Source organism: Hemiscyllium ocellatum, chromosome 48 (assembly GCF_020745735.1).
Source record: "Hemiscyllium ocellatum isolate sHemOce1 chromosome 48, sHemOce1.pat.X.cur, whole genome shotgun sequence".
NCBI classification, from domain to species: Eukaryota; Metazoa; Chordata; class Chondrichthyes; order Orectolobiformes; family Hemiscylliidae; genus Hemiscyllium; species Hemiscyllium ocellatum.
The window spans coordinates 10,099,249-10,122,512 of record NC_083448.1 but is presented as its reverse complement, the minus strand read 5'-3'; the positions used below and the strand labels follow the sequence as shown (position 1 = coordinate 10,122,512).

The 23,264-nt window shown below is 39.5% G+C and overlaps 1 protein-coding gene across 2 annotated transcripts in view; it reads left to right on the top strand.

Moving 5' to 3' along the window:
- Positions 1-23,264, top strand: part of LOC132836841 (disintegrin and metalloproteinase domain-containing protein 9-like) — a 122,228-nt gene that overhangs the window by 67,669 nt on the left and 31,295 nt on the right. For both annotated transcript variants that reach the window (XM_060856368.1, XM_060856367.1), the window contains exons 7-17: positions 957-1,022; positions 1,118-1,186; positions 4,231-4,400; positions 5,500-5,581; positions 7,327-7,457; positions 7,655-7,826; positions 9,652-9,744; positions 11,762-11,957; positions 12,626-12,731; positions 18,170-18,353; positions 21,752-21,832. In XM_060856368.1, the coding sequence (XP_060712351.1) occupies positions 957-1,022; positions 1,118-1,186; positions 4,231-4,400; positions 5,500-5,581; positions 7,327-7,457; positions 7,655-7,826; positions 9,652-9,744; positions 11,762-11,957; positions 12,626-12,731; positions 18,170-18,353; positions 21,752-21,832 (1,350 nt within the window). The remainder of the gene's footprint in view (positions 1-956; positions 1,023-1,117; positions 1,187-4,230; positions 4,401-5,499; positions 5,582-7,326; positions 7,458-7,654; positions 7,827-9,651; positions 9,745-11,761; positions 11,958-12,625; positions 12,732-18,169; positions 18,354-21,751; positions 21,833-23,264) is intronic.

Genomic DNA, 23,264 nt, shown 5'->3' with positions numbered 1-23,264 from the left:
TTTGAATAAGCATTACTTGAAATCTTTCCACCTAATTATGTAAATGGCTGAAAATCACAATGTTTGCCGACTTAAAAGTTTCCAAACCTGCACTGCCTCCCCAGAGATCACAAACATTCAAAGAATAAAGCTTGTATTGTGACTAATCATTTTCCCTCCACATTGCAGGAAAATGTCCAACCGTTGATGCTAAAAGAACCAAAATATTTCAAATGCACTGTTGTCTCTGTGGATGGTTTCGATTTTGGAATAAATTTATTTGTACCTTTCAGCATGTATTGAATGGTCTGCATATCCAACCAAAACATTTCTGGGATAGCTTGAAAGCTGCACTGTTGCACCTGATCTGTATATTCTGGAGCATAAAATATCTGTTGCAGTCCCTGGAGCTCACTCAACTTATTATTAACTGGGACATTCCAGATTCACATGGTTCTTTCACACTGAATAGGATTCTGACCATAGCCAAGCCAAGAGCTTTCATTGCAAAAGTGGAAGAACTGGAAATCAACCTGCACTCCTCCCAAATCATGCCATATGCACCACTCAAAGAATGAAGGCAGAGATCAATTATGTCACATTTTTACCAGATATAATATGGTGGCAAAGGTTATCGGAGTTGTCGCAGAACAAATGTGATTCTTCAAAATTACTGTTTGTTTTATGATTTTCTAATGTCTCTTCTGTTTTCATAGAAGTGAATAGATTTGTTTTAAAATGAAGTGAGTGAGTATCTCGGGTTGACATTTAAAACCAATAAAATTACAGGTATATGAAATGATCTACTTATTATTCTCAAAGCTAAAGTGATTTAAGTACAATAGCATGGGTAATGATGGCAACCAACGGTCATAATCCAGACTGTTTATTCTTATCTACACTGTGTGTTTGCACCCGGGAAAAATAGATCTTCAACTGTCACAGAAGGTTTACAAGTTTTTACCTTGTGTTCACAGAACAAACGGGCCATATTGCCCCAGACTCGATATGTTGAGCTCTTTTTGGTTGTCGATAAGGACCTGGTAAGTATGAAAGCAGCTTTCTGTAACCAAAATGAAATGAGGTGTCTATATGTAGTTGCTCCCCTTAAATTTTGTTTTTTTTAAATGTGTTCCAGTATGATATGACCAAGAATGAGACTGCTGTGAGGGAACAGATGGTTCAGCTTGCTAATTACCTTGATGGAGTAAGTGCATTTCCACAATTTCACTTCATGCTATGTGGAAAATTACTGTTGCCTTTTCTTGACTTCAGGCTTGTAATGCTCGTGTATCTTTGTCCCAAGTCTCCCAGTTTGGAGACTTCTCGCAGCCTGGCTATATTCATAGGCCAAGCAACACCGCTGGGCAGTGAAGAACAAGAAATTGGCTTTTCATAGTTTCTGTGTATATAGGTTTTAAATTGTAACAGGGCAATTCTACAAGGACCTGAAGAAATTCTACTAAATACTGAACAATCTTCCATCATTATTAGACCAGAATCTTTACAAACCCTACTTGCCTTTCCTTGGGTTGGAAGAGTTTGAAAGCTTGCAGTGATTTTAGTCTGAATTAGCTTTCCACTTGTATTCAATTTTTGACTTGAATTAAGTTGGACATGTTTTGAGTTAATGCACTAGATTCTGAATTATTAAGGAGTGTTTGGTATTGCATTTGCTTTCTTAACGGGAGAGTTTCCCCGAATTCCACTGTGTAAAGGTTTAGAACAGAGGCACAAGGCTGGTGCAAACCAAGGGCAAACAAAGCGAAGACAGTCAATAATTTTCCAACTGTGTTGCATCGAACCAGAATAAAGTGCCTGCTTTTCTCTGAGGAGCAGGATATGAAGCTTTCAAATCTTAAAAAATATTTGCAACCAACTGCTTCAGCTGGCTGACTGTGTACTCCAGACTATCTCATGGGAACATAGGAGCAGGATTAGACCATTCAGCCCCTGAAGCCTGCTGTGCTGTTCAAGATCATGGCAGATCATCTGCTTCAATGCTATTTTTCTGAGCTATCTCCCTTGTCCCTTGATATCATTTGAATCTAGAAACCTATCTTGAACACACTAAATTACTGAGCTTCCAAAGCACTTCAAGTTAGAGAGTAAGATATTCGCTCTCCTCCAAGTGAAAGAAATCTTTCTCATGTCAGTGCTTAATGGCTGTCTCTATAGTGTAGGGATGAGCAAACAGATAACTGGAAACAGAGCTTTGCTACAACAACTAATGGAGCATTTGATTTGAATGGTTCACAGCACCCACACTTGACATCTCTCCACTTCCTTCCAGTCTTATACAAACAACATCAGTTCAGCAAACCAACTTTTTATTCATTTTAATAGTAGAATTTCCATTAGCAAAGGAATAGTTTGCACAGAAAATTTCACTGAACAATTGTTTTGCATACCCAGAAATGATTTTTAAATGTTTTTCTATTCTGGGTAATCTCTTAGTCATATGTGCCATCAGAAAAGGTAAAAATGATTAGGTGTTTATTGCGGTTCATTTAATATTTACTAGACCTATATTTAATATTTAATAGTCAGTGAGTTCTTGCATCTTGAGTCTGGCTCTGCTGTGCAGCAACTCTCAGTCATCAGGGACCTCTGACCAAGCTGAGCTTTTGGTACAAAGTTGACAACTAGTACCAAGGATTCAGTAGTTGTCATAATGAGAGATAACATCAAGCATCCTCCCTGTATTCCATGAGATCTAACTTTGTTAACCAGTCGACCATGGGGAACCTTGTCGAATACCTCACTGAAGTCCATGTAGATCACGACCACCACTGTGCCCTCATCAGTCCTCTTTGTTACTTCTTCAGAAAACACTATCAAGTTTGTTGGACCTGGTTTCCCATGGACAAAACCATGTTGCCTATCCCTAATCAGTCCTTGCCTTTCCAAATACATGTATATCCTGTCCCTTAGGATCCCCTCCAACAACTTGCCCACAACTGATGACTGGCTCAAAAAGTTCCCTAACTTTTCCTTACCACCTTTTTTAAATAGTAGCACCACGTTAGCCACTTCCAGATTTCTGGCACCTCATCTGTGACTATCGACTATCTCAGCAACAGGCCCAGCTATCACTTCCCTAGCTCTAAACTTCTATTGCGTCTCCTCTTAGCCTTGTGCTTATTTGAGAAAAATAATCCCTACAGCAACAAATGCTGCAAAAATGGAGGTGCACCAAATTTGGAGCACACCTAAATATTCACAAATTGAAAATTCATGATGTTGATTCATTTTCTCCATTTGTTTGTGGGATGTGGCCATTTTCGATGGTTGTTGTCTTGCAGTTGATGTCATTTGTGGAACCATTAAAACCTATTTCAGAACATAGGATGGAGGAATATCAGATTTAAGAGCAGGAGTAGACCATTTGGAGCCTCAACCATGCTTTACCATTCAATAAGATCGCAGCTGATCTGATTGTGTCCTCAACTCCATTGTCCTGTCTGCCTCCCATAACTCTTCACTCTTATCCTTGTAATATATACAGTCCCACAGTGCCATGAGGAAATTTCAGGATTTTGAGCCAGTGAAGATGAAGATTTTTTGCCTTTGCTGATGCTGCTTGGTATGTTTCTCAGGTTGTTTTGGTGATTGTAGTTTCTTAACAAGTGAAATTCAGCAAGATTTCATCATGAATGGCCACTTGTTGAAACAAGATTGTGTTCTCTGTGGACTGACACATCAAAAGTATAAATCATTCAATTTTTTTCCCTCAAAGGATGATAGGATCACTCCACTGTGGAAGAAGGCCATTTGGCCCATTGAGTCTCCACTGACCATCCAAAGAGCATCCCATCCAGACCCCCCACCCCCCACCTCCCCATCTCTATAATTGAATTTCCCATGGCTAATCCATCTAGCCTGCACATCCCTGGATACTACAGGGCAATTTATCATGGCCAGTCCGCCTCACCTCACCTGTGGGATCAAACCGCAGCATCTGGGCTAAACTCATGCAGACACATGGACCATGTACATACCCCTCTCAATCAGTCGTCTGAGTACCTGGCACTGTGATGATTACTCCTTCCAGTTGTTGTGGTCTGCCTTTGACATTGGAAAACTCCCACGAGAAGCTAAGGAAAATACATATAATTGTGGAATCATATGGAATTCTTTCTTTGCCATTGAGTACATTGCCAGTGTTTTGATTAAATTGAACTTTTGGCCATTCAACAAGAAATAAATTGGAGCTATAGTCACAAGTGAACTGCATTTCTCCCTCCTCAGATGTACAGTTCCATGAACATCCGCATTGTTCTGGTTGGTTTGGAAATATGGTCAAGGAAGAATCAAATCAGCATTGAAGGAGGAGCAGGTGAAGTGTTGGGGCGTTTTGTACAATGGCGAGAGAGGGACTTATTGCCTCGTCGCAGGCATGACACTGCGCATTTAATTCTGTGAGTTTTTTGGTGTCTCAGTGGAGAATGCTTGAAATGTGATGCATTGTGTAATGAAAGCTAACTTTTCTGAAGGAGGCTCACTTTGATATTTTCCAAAGATGTGGAGAAATCTCATTAGGTTTTCTGTCCTCTTCAGTGATTTATTTCATGCCATCTCATTATGACCAAATCCTGATTGTTAATTTGCTAAGGTCCTGGAAAAGAAGGTGAAGTTGTTGTGGGGAAGGAAATTATTCAACATTTGCAGTTGGAAAAAGTTATTTTAAAACCAAGTTTGTTTCTTAATTCATCAACAGGAGAAGCCGTTTGTCCATTTAGTAAAGTTCAGAAGTGTTCTCCTTCTGAAAATACAGCTCAATTTTTCCACTTTTCCTTTTCCATGTATTTTAAAAAGCAACCACATACTTCTCCAGTTGTTTGGAAATAAAAACAGGAGAAGGTCATTGGCACCTTAATCCTGCTCCACGATTCAATAAGATCGTTCTTCATCTGCTACCTTCCCACTGTTCGCATATTTTTGACTCCCTTAAATATCTAAAAATCTGTCTTTCTCTATTTTGAAAAGACTTGATAGCTGAGCATCCACAGCTCTCTGCAGTAGACAGTTTCCCAAGATTCACACAACCGTTTGAATGAAGACATTTCTCCTCATCTCAATTCTAAATGGCCATCCCTTTGGATGGTAGGTGCACCCTAAATATTATTTCTTGCAACGATTCAAAGAATGCATTCAGGCAGATTTTTATTGCGTGTGTCCCTTGTCTTTCAGAGAATTCATCTTTGAGGACACTTTATGCTGTGTTATATACAATGTTGCAATGCTGCCCTGCAGTTTGTCAGCTGTGGGTCTGCAAGCTACATACACAAATCAGTTGGTTTGTCGCAAAATCTGCTTCATTACTAGTAATGTGCTTCACTATGTTAAATGAATTAGCCCATAGAGTTAATCAATGCCTTCTGAATGATTATTTGACTGTTGTCATTAACATGACAATTTTTACTGAAAAAGCATATGCCTGACATCAGTAGGGAGGAAATGATATCCATGAAAAAAAAAACTTGTTTTTGTTGATTGAGTTACTTCTCCATCTTTCAGGAAGAAGGGATTTGGTGAGACTGCAGGAATGGCCTTTGTGAGCACTATTTGTTCAAGGAGCCACAGTGGAGGAATCAATGTGGTATGGAATCATTTTTTTTAAAAGAAAGAAGAAATGAACTGTGAAGCAAAATGTTGTGGGTGGGAGAGGGAATTACTCCTTCTCCGACATAGTGCTGAAACTGCATTCTGGCAAAACAGTCTTTTACCCTTTTCTCAGTTTTGGAGTATCTTTTCTCTGCTCCATTTGGGAGCTGAGTTTGGGAATTCTGTCAAATGAATGGTGGCTGTAGACAAAGTGCGTACTATGAATGCACGGCAAATCACCAGCTCTTAGAATAGTGAAGTTCTTGCCTGTGGGTTAGGTGTTTTTTTTGTTTCATGGAATTCTGTGTTAATATCCCATCCAAAAAAGCAAATTTCTGGTTTACACAAATTTCTGTGTGTTAATTTTATCCAAGTATAACGCACGGTATATTGAAGTATCTCTTGTTTCAGGAAATGAAGTGGCAGCTATCCAACAGTTCAGTACTCATGGTCATACTCCAAAAGACAACTGTATTTAAACAGAATTCAAATCCACACTTCTCTATGAGAGTTCAATTTCAGATCACCATATTGCACAAAATTCTCAGCTCATTGGTTATGAGCTCCCCACATTTATACAAATTCTCACTCACTTTATCCTTTATTAATATATCCATGATCTGTTCCCTAATTCCATTAGATCGCATGCATTGTTCCAAATCATATCAGATGATGTCATTTTCTACCACACTTGCCTTCAGCCTTTAAATTAATTGAAATGATAGTTCCAAATAATTGCACAGCTTCGTGCGATGGAAAGTGTCTGTTTCCTTTAAGAGGAGTAATGCACTATGTTCCAAATTACTCCACTGTTCTTTCAGGGAATTTGCTTTATTTATATCACACTTCCAATTTCTCTTTCCTCTCCTCCTCTGGCTGCCTTGTATATGAATGTGTTACCTGCTTTAGTCAGAAAGATTCAATGGGGAAAATTAGAAGTTCAGAGTTTCTACATCCTCTGTGACTCTTTGAGTACAAACTCATGGATGAAATCACATGCTATTTTCTAGTTGGGTAATTACTTATTTTTGTCACTGATTTGCTCACTCTTTGGATGAGCAGAGGCCACAGTTCTGCTCAAGCTCTTATCACAAGGAGCCTGCCAAACCACAGTCATGCTTACCATATTGAAAACCTTAAAATCTTTCGAAGCTCTTAACAGTTTCCATGTTTCCCTTAAAAATAAAAGTAGCATTTTTATTTTTATTTACTAAGTGAGCAAGCAGGCCATTGATTATCTGGTTCGATGACCCTGGGAAAATGGGTGGTGGGTTGGCTTAAACCTCTCCAGTCAGTAAGGGAATGTTGAGCAGGAATCTCCAAGCATTTCGTGGTGCATTGGCAATGTTTTCATGTTAAGATACTGAGGGACTTGGAGGAAATCATGGAAGTTTTGATGTTCCCAGAGAATTACTGCAATTGTTTTTCTGGGTTATATGGAGTATGGGCTCGAAGATATTGTAGGACTAAGAATGACTAGTTGCTGCATTCTGTAGACAGTACAGTATGGTGTCTCAGTGGCAGAGCACATTGTTCTGATGACAGAGGTGCCAATCAAGTGATTAAATCTATTATGGAAGTTGTAGGTTGTGAGGAACTGAGAAACTTCTTAAGGAAATTTAATGTCTTAGTGTGGTGAAGCTATACAGTTTGTTCTCTGTATTCAGTATGGTGGAGATATCCGTGGTTATGAATTTTGGATCTTTATATGCATGTTCTTTAATCTGGTTTATTTTCTAGTTTTCACAGAACATTCTTTATTTTGCATCCATTGTCGCTCATGAGCTGGGCCATAACTTGGGAATGAACCACGATAATGACCGGAACTGTAACTGTGAAGCAGAAGCATGCATTATGAATGCTGGAGCCACGTAAGTAACGGTTCAGAAATACCTCTGTTTAGTGCACCGTGCCCCCTGTGTTCATGATATCAATGCATTACTTACCTAATACCATATAGAGAACTGTGCATGATGTGCTCAAAGTTGACCTCAAAATGATCTTCTAAGATTTCTCAGTTTGATTTGCTTTAATGACCTGATTCCCTTGGTTTATAATCCTGATACAGAGGTGCGACGAACTTCAGCAGCTGTAGTGCTGATGACTTTGAAGCTATGATCTTAAATCGAGGGGGCTCTTGCCTTTTAAACATTCCTACACCTGAGGAAGAATATAGCCCTCCCTTCTGTGGCAACAAGCTGGTGGATATGGGGGAGGAATGTGACTGTGGATCACCAAAGGTCAGTTCTAAATTTACAACTATTTATTCCTGAATATGCTGGTATACCTTGTTCAACCTAATGCTGATCAATCTATTATTATTATGTGTCAATTTCTTCTAGCCCCAGTAATACTTCTCCAATAGTTTTGCTTTTCCTTATCCTTGTCACTCATTCCCTGAAAAGGTGAATCCTGGTTGTGATATGGTATCTAAGGCAGTTTTCCAGTGCTTCAACTTACGTGTGTGCTTCCTGGGTTGGCCTAGTCTTTGTAGGTTACCAATTGTTGATGTCCATGACCAGTTACTTAGTTACACAGTATGAAGGACACTGAAACCACCTGTTCCAGTCTTGTGTTCGAACTGAAGATAGCCACCAGATCTGTGATGGAATCTAGGATGGTTCTGTTATGTACATTTTAATATTGCAGTGGGTAACTTCCAGCTGGTGAATGGAGGAAAATGCAATTCTGAAACAGCATCTTACCATGGATAAAAAAATACAGAAGTTAAGCAAAACTTGAGATACTGAGCCTTTGTTCTTGGACCAAATATTACTGAATCTAGGGATCCTTTGTTTCACTATTCAGTAAAATTGTGGCTTTCTGCTTTTTCCAATAACCCTTTAATTTCAGATGACGACCACCTGATGAAGGAGCAGCGCTCCAAAAGCTAGTGTTTCCATATAAACCTGTTGGATTATAACCTGATGTTGTGTGATATTTTAACTTTGTACACCCCAGTCCAACACCGGTGTCTCCAAATCATCATAAAACATGTCCAAGTTAAATTCCAGATTGTACATCAGTCAGGAAGTCTGTTAAGTCTACACAGTTTTGAGTTTCATTGTCCAGTTTAAGGGACCTGGGAGGCCATTCACCCTGATCCACCTACACAATGTCTGGCAGACTCTTTTTTCATGAGAGTCCCACTGGACTGTGTCATCGTGTCTTCTTGATTCTACTTGTGCCACTTGGAAGCAGCAGTGTGATATCAGGAAGGTCAAACTATTACTGGAGTATTTTTCTTTACGCTAATTATTTTTGTTGAAATGATAGCCTTTCAAACTCCAAATCTGTTCCAGGCTACTGCTGCTAATGTTTTTAGGAAGACTATTTTAATCACACTCTCTTTGTGTTATACATTAATTTCTCACAGATTTATGAGTCTGCCAAAATAAATCTTGTGCTGTTCAAATGATTCTTGGCATGAATATTGGTTGGGATTCAAACAAATAGGGACCCATTATTCCTGCACTGTAACTACTCAAATGCACTTGACATTATTTCATCAGATAATATTTTGGAAATGATCGATAAAAATAAGGTTATTTGTTTAAAATTGTACAAGCACAGTGTAAAAGTGGGAATCTGTCAATTGTGAGTTCTTTCACTGAGGTCGAAGCTGAGCTTTAGGAAGAATGGGTGGATAATGGGTGCTCTCCAGTTGCATCACAATTATCCAACAGTGAGGAAAGCTCTCAAAAGGTTCCGCTTTAGTCTTGTGACCTTGATTTGCTTGTGTAGCATGCCACATAGTGGCAGAAGGAAGAATTACATCAGGCTTTTCTCTTCCCGGAATTTAGCACTCCTGGAACAGATGGCACTGTGGTCTTCGGAAATGATTTCCTGTACCATTTTAATCTTCCTATTTATCTATTCCCAAACAGTTGGAAAACAGTTGTGCACAATTTAGAATAGTGAGGCAGAATTTTCTGGGTTTTGTCTTTTGGCTCACAAAGAGGTATCACATGAAAGCAAAGAGGATAAAAGCTGCTGGTAATCTTGTGTTATTTTTACTGAATTGTGTTGCTCATGGTGGATTGAGGTTTTTCTTGTACTTTTCAGGAATGTGAAAATGATCCTTGTTGTGAGGCCTCAACCTGTAAACTGAAGTATGGAGCACAATGTGCTTTTGGCATTTGTTGCAAAAAATGTAAGGTAGGCACTTAACGACTGAAAAAGTAAGGCAGTCTCATAACTGATCAGTGTGACTAATTGTATTCCATTTGACAAGGCAAAAGATTAAGAGAAATGTTTCAAATCAGAGTAAATTAGTATGATAGGCAAAGCAAATATGATGTCAGCATAATAATTTGACATTTGGTTTGCTGCAAATATAAAGAGTGTGACTTAGCAGCATGCAAAGGATGATGAAATTGATGGAATCACTTCCTGTCTGACTGAAGATTATATTGTTACCTAGGCTGTTTCAGAGAATTAAAATTAGAACTCAATGATTTCCATTCGTTAATTCTGCGGAACTGCTTCAATTGACATCAAATTTAAGATGGCAAAAGTGAAGACTGCAGAGGTTGGAGATTAGAGTTGAGAGTGTGGTGCTGGAAAAGCACAGCAGATCAGGGAGCATCCAAGGAGCAGGAAAATCAACATTTTGGGCAAAAGCCCTTCATTAGGAATCCTGATGAAGGGCACTTGCCCGAAACATTGATTTTCCTGTCCCTCGGATGCTGCCTGACCTGCTGTGCTTTTCCAGTACCACACTCTCGAATCAAAGTTGAGATGTCAAAAGAACCAGAGTCAAATAGGAGATTGAAATTCACTGGTGAAAAAGTGGTGGGAACATACTTGAACAAATAGTTTGGTCAATGTGGCTTTCTGATCATCCCACAATTGCTTTAGAACTAATTAAAAGCTTTTAAACCACAAGGGTTATGCTGGCAAATTTATGAACAGCAATATTCCAGAAACCAGTGGTGTTCATTGAAAAAGAAACTTTCCAAAAGAATAATTTGTTGTTGAAAAATTCATTCATTGAAGAATGAACTCTTCCCAAAACAGTGCTTCAATATCTGCAAAGAATATCACAGCTGTAGATGAGCACTTCTGATAATGCAGCACTCTTGATTGAGCTCACTCAGTTTGACACTTTCAATTATTTACTGTCCAAAGTCAGGCCTGAAAATCTAATTTTCTGACTTGCTGTCACTGAATGGAGCTGAGACGGATGATATTTGAAGTCACAGATGCTGATTGGAGTGAAATGATTAATAGCAGGCACACACTTGATGGTGGAGAAAGCAATGGGTCAAACTGGTTATTCGGTTGGAAAGAAGTAACATGGCTAAGAGCAGAAATTGGTATTTTCATCAATTTGACATTGGTCAAGTATCTATCCACAGTCACACTTTGCAGTAATTGAATTTACAATCCAGTATCTCACTCGAACACAACTGCTCCGTTAGTCATCATTTGCATCTGTGTATCAATAATCTTGAAATTGTTTTAAGAATTGAAAACATGAGTGAAGAATATTTCATGTTATTTAGTTGCAAAGTTATTTCTATGTCAATCTGAGGTCATTCCAAACTTTTGTCTTCATGTTCTAACCCATACTAAGTCCATTTAACTCATCACTCTTCTACTCACTGACATTTTTGACTGGTTAAACGAAGCCCTGATGTTTGAAATTTTCATCCTTCTTTCCAAATGCCTCCATCACATTCTTTTTTGTATCTATAACTTTGTTCAGCTCTTGAAATTCTCCAAGGTGGCTGCTCTCTTCCCGATTTTAATTGCTCCACAATTGCTAACCACATCTTCAGCTGCAAAGTTTCTAAATTATGGAATTCCCTCTCGAAACACACGGTTTCCTTCTTTAAAACCCTCCTTCATTTATTTGGCAATGCTTTTGGTCATCTGTCATTGTATCTCCTCAGGCAACAGTCAGATTGGTTTGCTAACACTCCTGTGAAGCACCTTGTGAAGTCACAAAGGAAGTCACAAAGTTGTCTGACAACTAATAATAATTGTTTTGGGGAAAAGGAAAGAAATGATTTTAACAATCTATTTCAAATTCTATCTTGTGACTGTTGGAAGTGGATATATCATTGGTACTGGGTAGCAATACCGTGCATGACTGAGCTTTACCAGCCAATTTTGTATGTTCATCTCTTCCTCCATGCTTTCCTCACCCTCACCACCCATGCCACAACAGTTCCGTGCAGCTGGAACAGTGTGTCGAGCATCTACAAGTGAATGTGACCTCCCAGAGTACTGCAATGGAACAAGTCAAATTTGCCAAGCTGATGTATTTGTGCAGGATGGACACCCTTGCAATCGCAACAATTCATACTGCTACAATGGAGCATGTCAGAGTTATGATGCCCAGTGCGTAAATTTATTTGGACAAAGTAAGTCACCACTGAGTCTCTTGTATCATGGCTTTAAAAGCATAGTTCACAAAAAGATTAAAATTACTTTAAGAAACGCAGAAAAATTATTTTTACAGCCCTGTGATAAGAAATTCAGCTTGATAACAGTTGGCACATTTTTTTCAAAATCTAATTCATCCACTTTCCACCATCAACTTGTGTGTTATTCTTAGATTTTTTTCCAAGTGGTGATGCAGAAGCATTGAAATATTTCCACATATTCAGAACAGTATATTTCTGAAAGAGGAATTTAAATATGAAGATGTTCCCCTTGAATTGTCTTGCTTACTAGAAGAGGGCACTGAGCTAGAGATGCTATTTAAATCCACTTTTGAGTTACTGTAGTTCTTTGTGAAGGTAGCATGTTTCCCAGCCACCATCCTGAGATACATACTTAGTTCTGCTGATTCAGGCTGAATGCAGTTCAGAGTTTCTACAGCAAACAATAACATTAACTTGAGGTTAATTATTTTCATGACTTGATAACTTTTTTTTGTTATGACAATCTCACTGAAAATACTTTCCTACATTGAATAGTCCTCCTGGTTATTTTCATTCTGAAAGCTGTGGGAAATAAATGTCCGTGAGGAGTGTAGGAGATGATTTATTTGTATTTTTTTTCCATCTATTTTTTTCTTAACTTCCAGATGCAAAATCTGCTCCACATACTTGTTTCCAAGAAGTGAATTCTAAAGGTGACCGGTTTGGAAACTGTGGTTCCAGTGGTGCTGGGTACAAGAAATGTGAGATCAGGTACCTTTTCTTATTTTAACTTTCTGCCTGTGTAGTTTAAAATCTTGGTTGGTATGTGTCAACAGGTTTGGTCCAAAGACTGGGGTACCAAGCATACAGACTCTGGTGAATGGATTATTGAAGGACCAGCATGTATTTGGTATTATAAAAGCTAATTATTGTTTCTTTCAAATGTATATTTATTTGTGAATGTTGTGATGTTTGACCAGGATCATTGCTGAATTTGGGGCTGAGTGGATCTAGTCCAGAAGTTTCCAAGTTGTGGTAATTACCCAGGGAAATGTCTGAGATGCAAACATGATCAATCGCCCAACCATGGACTTTCTTCATTAAGTATTTAATATCAGTCATTTCTAACATATTTTATGCACCTTCTTTAACTTTAAAATGTTTGTAGAATCAAGTGGTTTGTTACTGAAAGGTATACAAATTACAACACTGATGTCAGCATTTCTGTGTTTCTAATCACCCTCGACTCCATTTGTTGTACATTTAAAGCCTGATTTATAAACCAGCAACTACCTAATATGATTGAGTTTGGGATCAAGTTGGGTTTCCCAGTCGGTTGTACGTATTACGCTCTAACTACTGATACGGAACTGTTGTAAATGATGTAATGTTTATAAAGTAGAAGGCTGTGGTTCCTCTAAAGATACCTGTAAATGGTGCAGAGAGTGCACATGCGCTGAGAGAAAGCACTGCCATTAGTTAGTGATGAAAAGCATCAGCTAGTCTCAATGTGGCACTACTGTGTGTTCAGTTGGAAAAACTCAAATCTTGAAATTAACTTTCTAAGAACTCATTCATGAAAAGGACAAAAGGAGATTAGCAGCACTTGTGGTGCAGGATACTCTCCCCCCACTCCTAGCACTAACGTGTGCCTCATATCAGTGGTGCATGCACTTGGTGATGTTGCCATCAGGACACACACAGGCACTTCCTGTTGCAGCATGTTCTCTTGTGGCAAGCTGATGTAATGGGATCATTTCGTCATTATAAATAATCATTCTATAAATTATATCACGTTGTTCGGGATCTAAGTATCTGTGGACATGGAAGACAGTATGCAATAACTCGTGTTTTAATATCTCTGTCCAAAGTCAAAATAAAAGTATTGTTTAAAACTGAATTTCAAATGAAAAGGAGAATGACAAATTCGATATGAACAGAAAGTGCAGGAAAAACAGAGCAGATCCTCGGAACAGTTATACTCTACTCAACATGAACTCTGTTCCTCTCTGCACAACTGCTGCCTGGCCTCCTGGGTGTCTCTCCTGCTTTCTGTTATTTCAGATTTCCAGAATTGCAAGAAGGAGACAGTGAGTATATGAACATGATGCTAGCTCTGTGACAGGAAACAGAGAGTAGTGGTATCTATTTGTTCCTTTGTGGAGAGCAAGATAATTGTATGTACTTCTTTGGTGGTGGTACTTGAACCACTGCTTTTATGGAGCTTGGTTTATTACCTAGCCTTGGGTGTGCAGTTATTGGTTTCAGAGCTGTGTTGCTCTAAGAGCTGAATATGCTAACAATCAAGAACTAGATGAAACCACAAGACAAACTAGCACATGCAGTCCAGAAGAAGGAAACTACAGTCTGGATGCCCATATTGGTATCTGCAGCTGCAGGTTATACTCTCAGCTGTTAAATAAAGCTGGATGAGTTTTTTGAGTAAATTAAATCAAGGCTGTTTACCTTGTGTTATGTATTGCAACTACAAGAAATGGGACACTACAAGAAATGACCTGCTGTGCTTTTCTAATCTAGAAAATAAACCACTAGAGGAACTGAGAGTACTTTATTTGTGAGCCTCTTTGATCACAGAGTTCATTGCAAATTGCATTGTTGGAGATGCAAGGCAATTTGCAATTTTGAGTGCACTTCCCGCGAAAATGGAGAAATATTTGGGAGGGGAGAAAAGGAAGCTAATACCGCATAGGAGTACACCACAGGAATAGTTGATTGTATGGTTTAATCCTGGTTCCTGCCACTTCACCATATCTTAAGAGATGGACATGCAGAAGCAGTTTATGCAGACAAGTGTGACCTGAGAGATTTGATTGGAAGATGGAGGAAAGATAAATTTATTTGTAAGGATAAAGTTACAAATGAGATGCAAAGGTTCAAGCTAGGGACAGTCGAAAGGGAGCATTAGTTTGTGAAAGTGGCAGGCAGTGTGTAGCATAACTAATGAGGCATATGTGGTCTTAGGTTTTATAATTCAAGGCAACGAATATAAAAGCCAAGGAAATTATGGTGAAACTTTCAAAACACTGTTTCAGCCTCAACTGGACCACTGCATCCAATTCTGGGCCCAATACTTTATGAAGGCTGCTGAAGATTTTAGAGGATACCAAAATGACTTCTGAGAATGATTTCAGGGATGAGGTACTTTAGTGATGTAGATAGATTGGAGAATCTTCAGGATGAGAGGAGACTTGATCAAGGTGTTGAGAATCAGGAAGGATTCAGACAGCATAGACTTGGAGAAACTGTTCCCGATGGCAGAAAGATTGAGAAACAGATGTTTTATGCTATATACGATGCATGGGATACCTGGCAAAACGTCTTCAGCCCAAGGTGTCCATGCTGTAATGCTCCATTTGAGCCTTCACTGTCTTTCTTCAATTAATGTGTCATTGTAGCCCCCATACAGCCCTCCTTCAAATGCCTGCCTGGCTTCTCTTTAATTGCAGTTATAAAATTCATTTCAATCATTTGCTGTGGAACTCAGTTCCCCATTTTCAACACCATACCCCCTTCTACCACCACAGTCTGGGTAAACAATCTTGTCTGAATGTTTTCCAAATTTCTTGGTGACTACCTTGGTGACAGCCTTTTGCTTTTCTTTTTCCTATAAGAGGTAACATTCTTTCTCTGTCCACTCTGTCACCAGCCTTTCAGAATTTAAAGCCCTCTATTACATCCCCCTTACGCTTTTGTATTGTCGGGGGAAGAGACCCTCTCTGTTTCTTGATAAATAACATAGCAGTATCTGGTATTTGCTTTGTAAAGTTACTTTGCACCCTCCCCTCTCCAGTGCTTTGACAATATTCTTACAGCATACAGCAAGAGACTGGAACTATGCACAGTCCTTTTTAAGTGTGTTCCAACAATGGTTCGGTTGAGGGCTCACTGCTTAGCTTGCATTTTTATGGTCTTGCTAACCTGTGGCATTCCTTTCAGAGACTGTTGTATTTTTATTTGTATGCATTGATTTAAGATGAATGCCTATTGAATCAAGGCAACATGCAGAAAAGTGTAGCAAGTGTTTGAGATGTTGAATGCAATGCCTGAGAGTTTCATGGAGACACTGTGAAGGGCAGTGGAGTGGGACAAAGTGAATTGCTTATGCAGAAAACTGGCAGTGAAACAAAGGACAGAATGGTCTTTTCTGCTTTGACCAGTATTGAATTCTGTGAGAGACAATAAGGTATTGAACAAAGATGTTAATGTGGAGGCCAATTGCCAGGGACTGAGATAGTGAAGATAAATGTGAATACGATTTATACTTTGTTATTGTAAAAGTTAATAAGTGACACATCATCCTGCCTAAATTTGCCTTTTTATTAATTTGTGGGACATGGGCATTAGTGGCTGACCAGCATTTTATTTCCAGTCTTTAGTTGCCCTTGAGAGGCAGGTGGTGAGGTGCCTTCTTGAACCACTGCATTCCACACACAATACCTTTTAGTGATGAAATTTCAGGGTTTTGACCTAGCAGCATGAAGGAACAATTATTTATTTCAAGGTAGGATGGTGAATGCCATGAAGGGGAACTTGCAGGAGGTGCTGTTCCCATGTATCTGCTGCCCTTGTCCTTTTAGATGAAAGTGGTCATGGGTTTGGAAGGTACTGTGCAAAGACCTTTGAAGTTCTGCAGTGTATTTTGTAGATAGTGCATACTGCTGCAAAAGAGTGTTAGTGGTGCAGGGACTGGATGCACTGGATGTGGTGCCAATCAAATGGGCTACTTTGTCCTCAGTGATGTCAAGCTTCTTGAGTGTTGTTGGAACTGCACTCCTCCAGGCAAGTGGGGAATATTCCATCACACTCCTGACTTGTGTCTTGTTGTTGGTGAACAGGCTTTGGGGAGTCAGGAAATGAATGACTCAGTGCCGTATTCCTCGCCTCTGACCAGTTCTTGTAGCTACACATTTAAGTGATGAGTCCATTTGTGTTTCTGGTCAATAGTAACCCCAAAGGTGTTACTGGTGGGGGATTCGGTGATGGTAACATCATTGACTGCCAAAGAGTAGTGATTAGATTGTTTGTTATTGGAGATGGCAATTGCCTGACATTTGTATGGCATGAATATTATCTATCACTTGTCAGCCCAAGCCTGGATATTGTCCAGATCTTGCTGCGCCTGAACATGGATTACTTTAGTACCAGGGAAGGCGCGAATGATCTGAACATTGTACAATCAGCAGTGAACATCCCCACCTCTGATTGTATGATGGAGGTAAGGTCATTAATGAAGCAGCTGGAGATGGTTAGGCCTATGACACTATCCTGGGGAGATGTCCTAGAACTGAGATGACTGATCCTTAGCAACTACATCCATCTTCCTGTATTCCAGCTATGACTTAGAGTAGCGGAGAGTTCCCCTCCTGATGCCCATTAACTCCAGTTTTGTGAGGATGCCTGGATGCCACACTTGCTCATATGCGATCTTGATGTCAACAGCTGTCACTTTCACCTCATCTCTGCATTTCAGCTCTTTTGTCCATGTTTGAACCAAGGCTGTAATGAGGACAGGAGCTGGGAGCCTCTGGCAGAACCTGGGCATCACCGAGCAGGTTATTGCTGAGCAGGTGCTGCTTGATAGCATCTTTGACACCTTCCAACAATTTAATAATGATTAAGAGCTGACTGATGGGCAGTAAATGGCTGCATTGGGATTTGGCCTGCTTTTTGTGTACAGGACATACCAGGGCAATTTTCGATAGTGTCGGGTAGATACCAGTGTTGTGTCTGTACTGGAAAAGTTTGGCCAGGGCAGCAGCAGGTTCTGGAGCACAAGTCTTGAGTACTATTGCTGGAATGTTGTCAGGGCTCACAGCTTTTGCAGTGACAAGTGCCTTCAATCATCTGAGAGTTGTTTAATTGAACTGCAGGTGCTAGAGATCTGACAACTTCTTGATTTCAAATCTAACCTGGGTGGGAGCAGCTTTGACAATCCAATATTTCTTCCATGTTGTGTTATGTCTGCTTTTTGTGCTCTCGGGCCTAATGTTTGTGCTCCGGCCCTAGAGTTGAACACACAATCATTTGACTTGGAGATGACAGTGCTACTTGTAAGCGAAAAAGCTATCACTGTGTAAAGAACCTGATCAACATTATTGTTATGTTTACTGCTATTTCAATTCTGTGTAGTAGTCTACACAATAAATAATCTCTTACACAGTAAGGGTGTTGTATTTTTCTTTATCTAGAAATTCCATGTGTGGGAAACTGCAATGTGAGAATGTAGACTCTGCACCTGTTTTTGGAATCCGTCCTTCCATCATCCAGACGCCAATTGGTGGGACGACATGTTGGGGGGTTGACTTCCGCTTGGGATCAGATGTCCCGGATCCTGGCATGGTAAACCCAGGCACCCGATGTGACACTGGCAAGGTATATTTAAAACTGTTAATCTCTGGCTAAAATTGTGTTTTGGCATTGGGTGGTTTAATATTCGCTGGGTTTTTCTATGTTTTGGAGTAATGTAGAATTGGTAACTTTTGTAAGCCATGCCTCACCGAACAGAAATTGAAGATATAGTGGAGGCATTAGTGGTGATCTTTCAGGAATCACTAGAATCAGGGAGGGTCTCAGCGGACTAGAAAATCACTAACGTGACACTCCTATTTAAAAAGGGAGCAAGGCAAAAGACAGAAAATTACAGATTGATTAGTCTAACCTCGGTCATGGGTAAGATCTATGAAATCTATGACAATGCTGCTCATTTAACAAGGTTATCCTGTCCTTGGCTTTTTTTTCAGAGACGTCGTAAAAGCCAAAATTTTGAACGGTCTAAGTTTGAAGAGTTTTAGTTCCATTTGATCTTCAGATAGGTTAAATTATTCTCTATTACGTTCTCTATTGTTGGTGTTTCATTCTATTCCTGAGATGCTGCCTGGCCTGCTGTGCTTTAACCAGCAACACATTTGCAGTTGGTGTTTCATTCGGCAGTCTTATATATACATTCTGTTTTGTTTAAGTGGTTGACCAGCTGCATCACTCCATGAATATCTGCTGAAAACGACTACCAATATTAGGGTCTGGCTACTTTCTTGAAATGTTTTGAGGGATCTGCCTGGTCTAGAACCGATCCATTGTGAAGGATAAGATTTCTGAAAATTTGTAAGTGTATGGTAAATTAGGGCAAAGTCAGCGTGGTTTCATCAAGGAGAGGTCATGCCTGACAAATCTGCAGAATTCTTTGAAGAAGTAACAAGCAACTTAGACCAAGGAGAGCCAATGGATGTTATCCACCTGGACCTCAAGAAGGCTTTTGACAAGACGCTGCACTGGAGGTGACTGAGTCAGATACATGCTCATGGTTGTCAGAGGCAAGGAGCTGGCATGGATAGAAGCTTGGCTCTCTGGCAGAAAGCAGAGAGTGGGGATAACAGGGTCCTTCTCAGGATGGCAGCCAGTGACAATTGGTGTTCCACAAGGCCCAGTGTTGGGACCACAACTTCTCAGTTTATACATTAACTATCCAGATGAAGAAACTGAGGGCAATCTGGCTAAGATTGCAGAAAATACAAAGATGGGTGGAGGGACAGGTAGCATTGAGCAGGTGGGGAGGCTGAAGAGGATTTGGACAGGTTAGGAGATTGGGCAAAGAAGTGGCAGATGGAGTACAACGTAGGAATGTGTGAGCTCATGCACTTCGGAAGAATAAAAGCATGGACTATTTTCTCAACAGGGAGAAAATTCAGAAGTTGGAAGTGCAAAGAGACTTAGGAGTTCTAGTCCATAATTCTCTCAAGGTAAACTTGCAGGTTGGGTCAGTAGTTAGGAAGGCAAATGCAATGATGGCATTTATTTTGAGAGAACTTGAATATAAATACAGTGATGTATTTCTGAGGCTCTTTAAGGCTCTGGTCAGACCAGAGTTTTGGGCCCCATGTCTCAGGAAAGATGTACTGGCCCTGGAGCATGTTCAGAGGAGGTTCATGAGAATGGTCCCAGGAATGGAAAAGCTTAACATATGAGGAACGTTTGAGAATTCTGGGTCTATTCTCTATAGAGTTTAGAAGAATGAGGGGGGGATCTGATTCAAACTTTCAAAATACTGAATGGCGTGGACCGAGTCGATGTTGGGAAGATATTTCCGTTGGTAGGAGAGGGCATAGCCTTAGATAAAGGTAAGATCTTTTAGAATACAGATAAGGAGAGACTTCTTCAGCCAGAGAGTGGTGAATCTATGGAATTCATTGCCACAGAAGGCTATGGAGGCTAGATCATTGAGTATATTTAAAACTGAAACAAATAAGATTTTGAGTATCAAGGGGCTCAAGGATTGTGGGGAGAAAGTAGCAAAATGGGTTTGAAAAACTTTCAGCCATGATTGAATGGTGGAGCAGACTCAATGAGCTGAATGGCCTAATTTCTGCTCCTATGTCTTACGGTCTAAACATTCCTGAAGGTGCATGAGGCTCAAAATGCAAGCTAAGAGGTGCTGTGAGAAAGCTAACAGCCTTCAATTGGTAAATATATTTAATGCTTACTTGAAATGTTACGATTCATTCGGTTGATTGGGATATTGTAAAATTGACAGAGAGTTGGCCGAGGTATACTAAGTGCTGAATAAGTGCAGTCATGGGGTGAGCAATGTACTGCACTTGTGTAAATTTACAATTTGTTCCACCCATCTCAGAATGTCATTAAAAGGAGGCACTTAATTTCTGTTCCATTTTATGAAGCTGTGTAAAGTTGGATCATGGGTATGTTTGATGGTACTGACTCGAATTCTTTGGTCCTGTTTGGTTCTCAACAACTGACAATGTTGTTTGACTTTCAAATGAATAACTTAACTATCTGCACAACATGAGTAATCACTATGTCTCAAAACAGTATCTTTTGACCTCTTATGAAGCTTGGGTGTATCATTGCACTGTAAAGCAGATCCACTTGTAAGGTAGAGCTGCTAGCAAATTCCAGTGATACTGACTTGATAACTGTCAACACAGGCTGTTTTGTGTTCAAAAATAAGCCATTTGACAGAGTTTAACGCAATGAACCCCATGTCCTGGAAATCACATGGGAGAGAGACCAGAAGACCAGTTTACCTGCAAGAGTGAAATTATGTGACCCAACAAGTACAGAAAGGATAGATACCCACAGTAGAACTGGGACTAGGACCTCATTCATTTTGAAGTGAGAATTACCAGAACTCTGGGCATTTGCAATGATGCCAGAGGGTGTCTTAATTTTTATGATTTTATATAAAAAATCCAGTTATGTCAGTTTCTACATTATGGTACAACATTATTCCTTACAACGTAAGTAGTTAACATAGATAAGTACATGACTAAGAAATGTTTGGAGGAATCGGGGCTGAATGCTGGCAGGTGGAACTAGAACTAGTTTAGTTTGGAATAATGGTCAGTATGGACTGGTTGAACCGAAGAGTCTGTTTCCATGCTGTGTGACTTTATAACAATAGAACTGTTCACTTTTGGCTTTCTCATAACTATCTTTTGGAAATAGGGTCAGTAAGTCTCCCACAGACTTTCAGAATTAAGAGAGGGTTCTTCTGCACAAGGGAATGTTAAAAACTGTCATCTTGTAGAAATTCAGCATGGATCAACATATGACTGTTAAATTTCTTACGCAAATAAATAGTTCTACTGGCATGCCAATAACATCCTATAAATGATGAAAATTTCTACGTTGTGATAGACAAAATTGCAGTCATTTCCATTTTTCAAAACAAACATTGTCAATAAATCAAAGAGCATTCAAGGTCAGCAACATGTCTTTCATTCTTTGTTACTGAGCATTATTTTTATGTGTTTTAGATCTGCATGGATTTCAAATGTGTGGATGCATCTATCTTGAAGTATGACTGTGATATACAGATCAAATGTAATGGCCATGGTGTAAGTAACAGCTTCTGTGTCAAATCAACTCTCTTTTTGCCAAGTGAAACAATGACTTAGCACCACATTTTTTCAATTAAGCATTTTGTCTCAGTTGAGTATGCTGCATTCAGATAGAGGAAGGCAACTTACAGTAGATGCTGGAAATCTGGAACAAACACAGAACATAATGGAAAATCTCAGCCGGCCTGGCAGCATCTGTGGAAAGAGAACGAGTTAACATTAAAAGTTGTATATGACTCCTCTTAAGAGCTACTACTAATAATCGTGACTCCTTCTCATGCAGCTTCCTCCTACACTGGGGTGACCAGGCATAGATTGGATGGACACTTTGCAAAATATCCCAATTCAGTCTACGAAGCATAACCATGAGCTATTGATCACCTATCATTTTAACTCTTCACTTTGTTTCTGCTCTGTTGTCAGCTTCCTTCACCATTCTAATGGCGCTCATTGCAAACTTAAAGAAAATGTATTTTATCTTTTGAATAGGCCCTGCATTCCATTCTAAGTTGAACACTTAGTTCAACAGCTGCACAGCATCGCACAGCTCCCTTTTTCATGTTTTATTTCTGGATGACAGTTGTTAGGAATGATTTTAATTATTCCATTTCAGAATAAAAATAATTACAACCTGAAATGTTCACTCACTTTGTCTCTCTGCAGATGCTGTCTGACTTGAGTATTTTCATTGTTATTTTGAATTCAGTTTTCCACTCTCCGTAGTATTTTGCTTTTGTGCTTTGGTTATCCTGTTCCATCTCATCCACATCTCTTCTTTTTTCCCTTGGCTCATAACCATCTCCTTTTGCCTTGAATTTTTAATCCTGAATCTTTTTCCTCTTTCACCCTTTCACAGATTTTTTTTTCCACTTAGTCTCCACCCCATATCCATGTGTCCTCCCTTTGGTCAAGCAAGAGTAATTTTTCATCATCGACATTAACTGAAAACTATTCCTCTGTCCATCATTGCTGCCAGCCCTGCATAAAATTTCCAGCATTTCATGTTAATCTTATAATATTAAAGATGTTCCTTATCAGGAATGAACAGTTGGCCCTTTGAAACCTGTACTTTGAAAATCAATGCTCCAGATAGCTAGAATTGTTCTGAATGCACTGCTCCATTTAGTAGTGTTACAGAATAATTATATATTTTATCCACATGGCCCTCTGGAATGAAATGAAATCAACTGAAAGGAATATGGTAAGTTTAGCAAAGGTAGCAGAACTAATGTACGATGTTCACCATGTCGTTGTGCATCCATGATGCTAAGATTACATGACAACTCAGAAAAACACTTAATGGTGCCTATGACAACTACTTCAACGTTCTTTGAAGTCATAGTTGCCCCTACATTGGTCAGATGATGTCGGGAGTACTGCTTAGAAACTGATCTCTTCTACGAATGCCAAGTACTTCAGATTCTGAAAC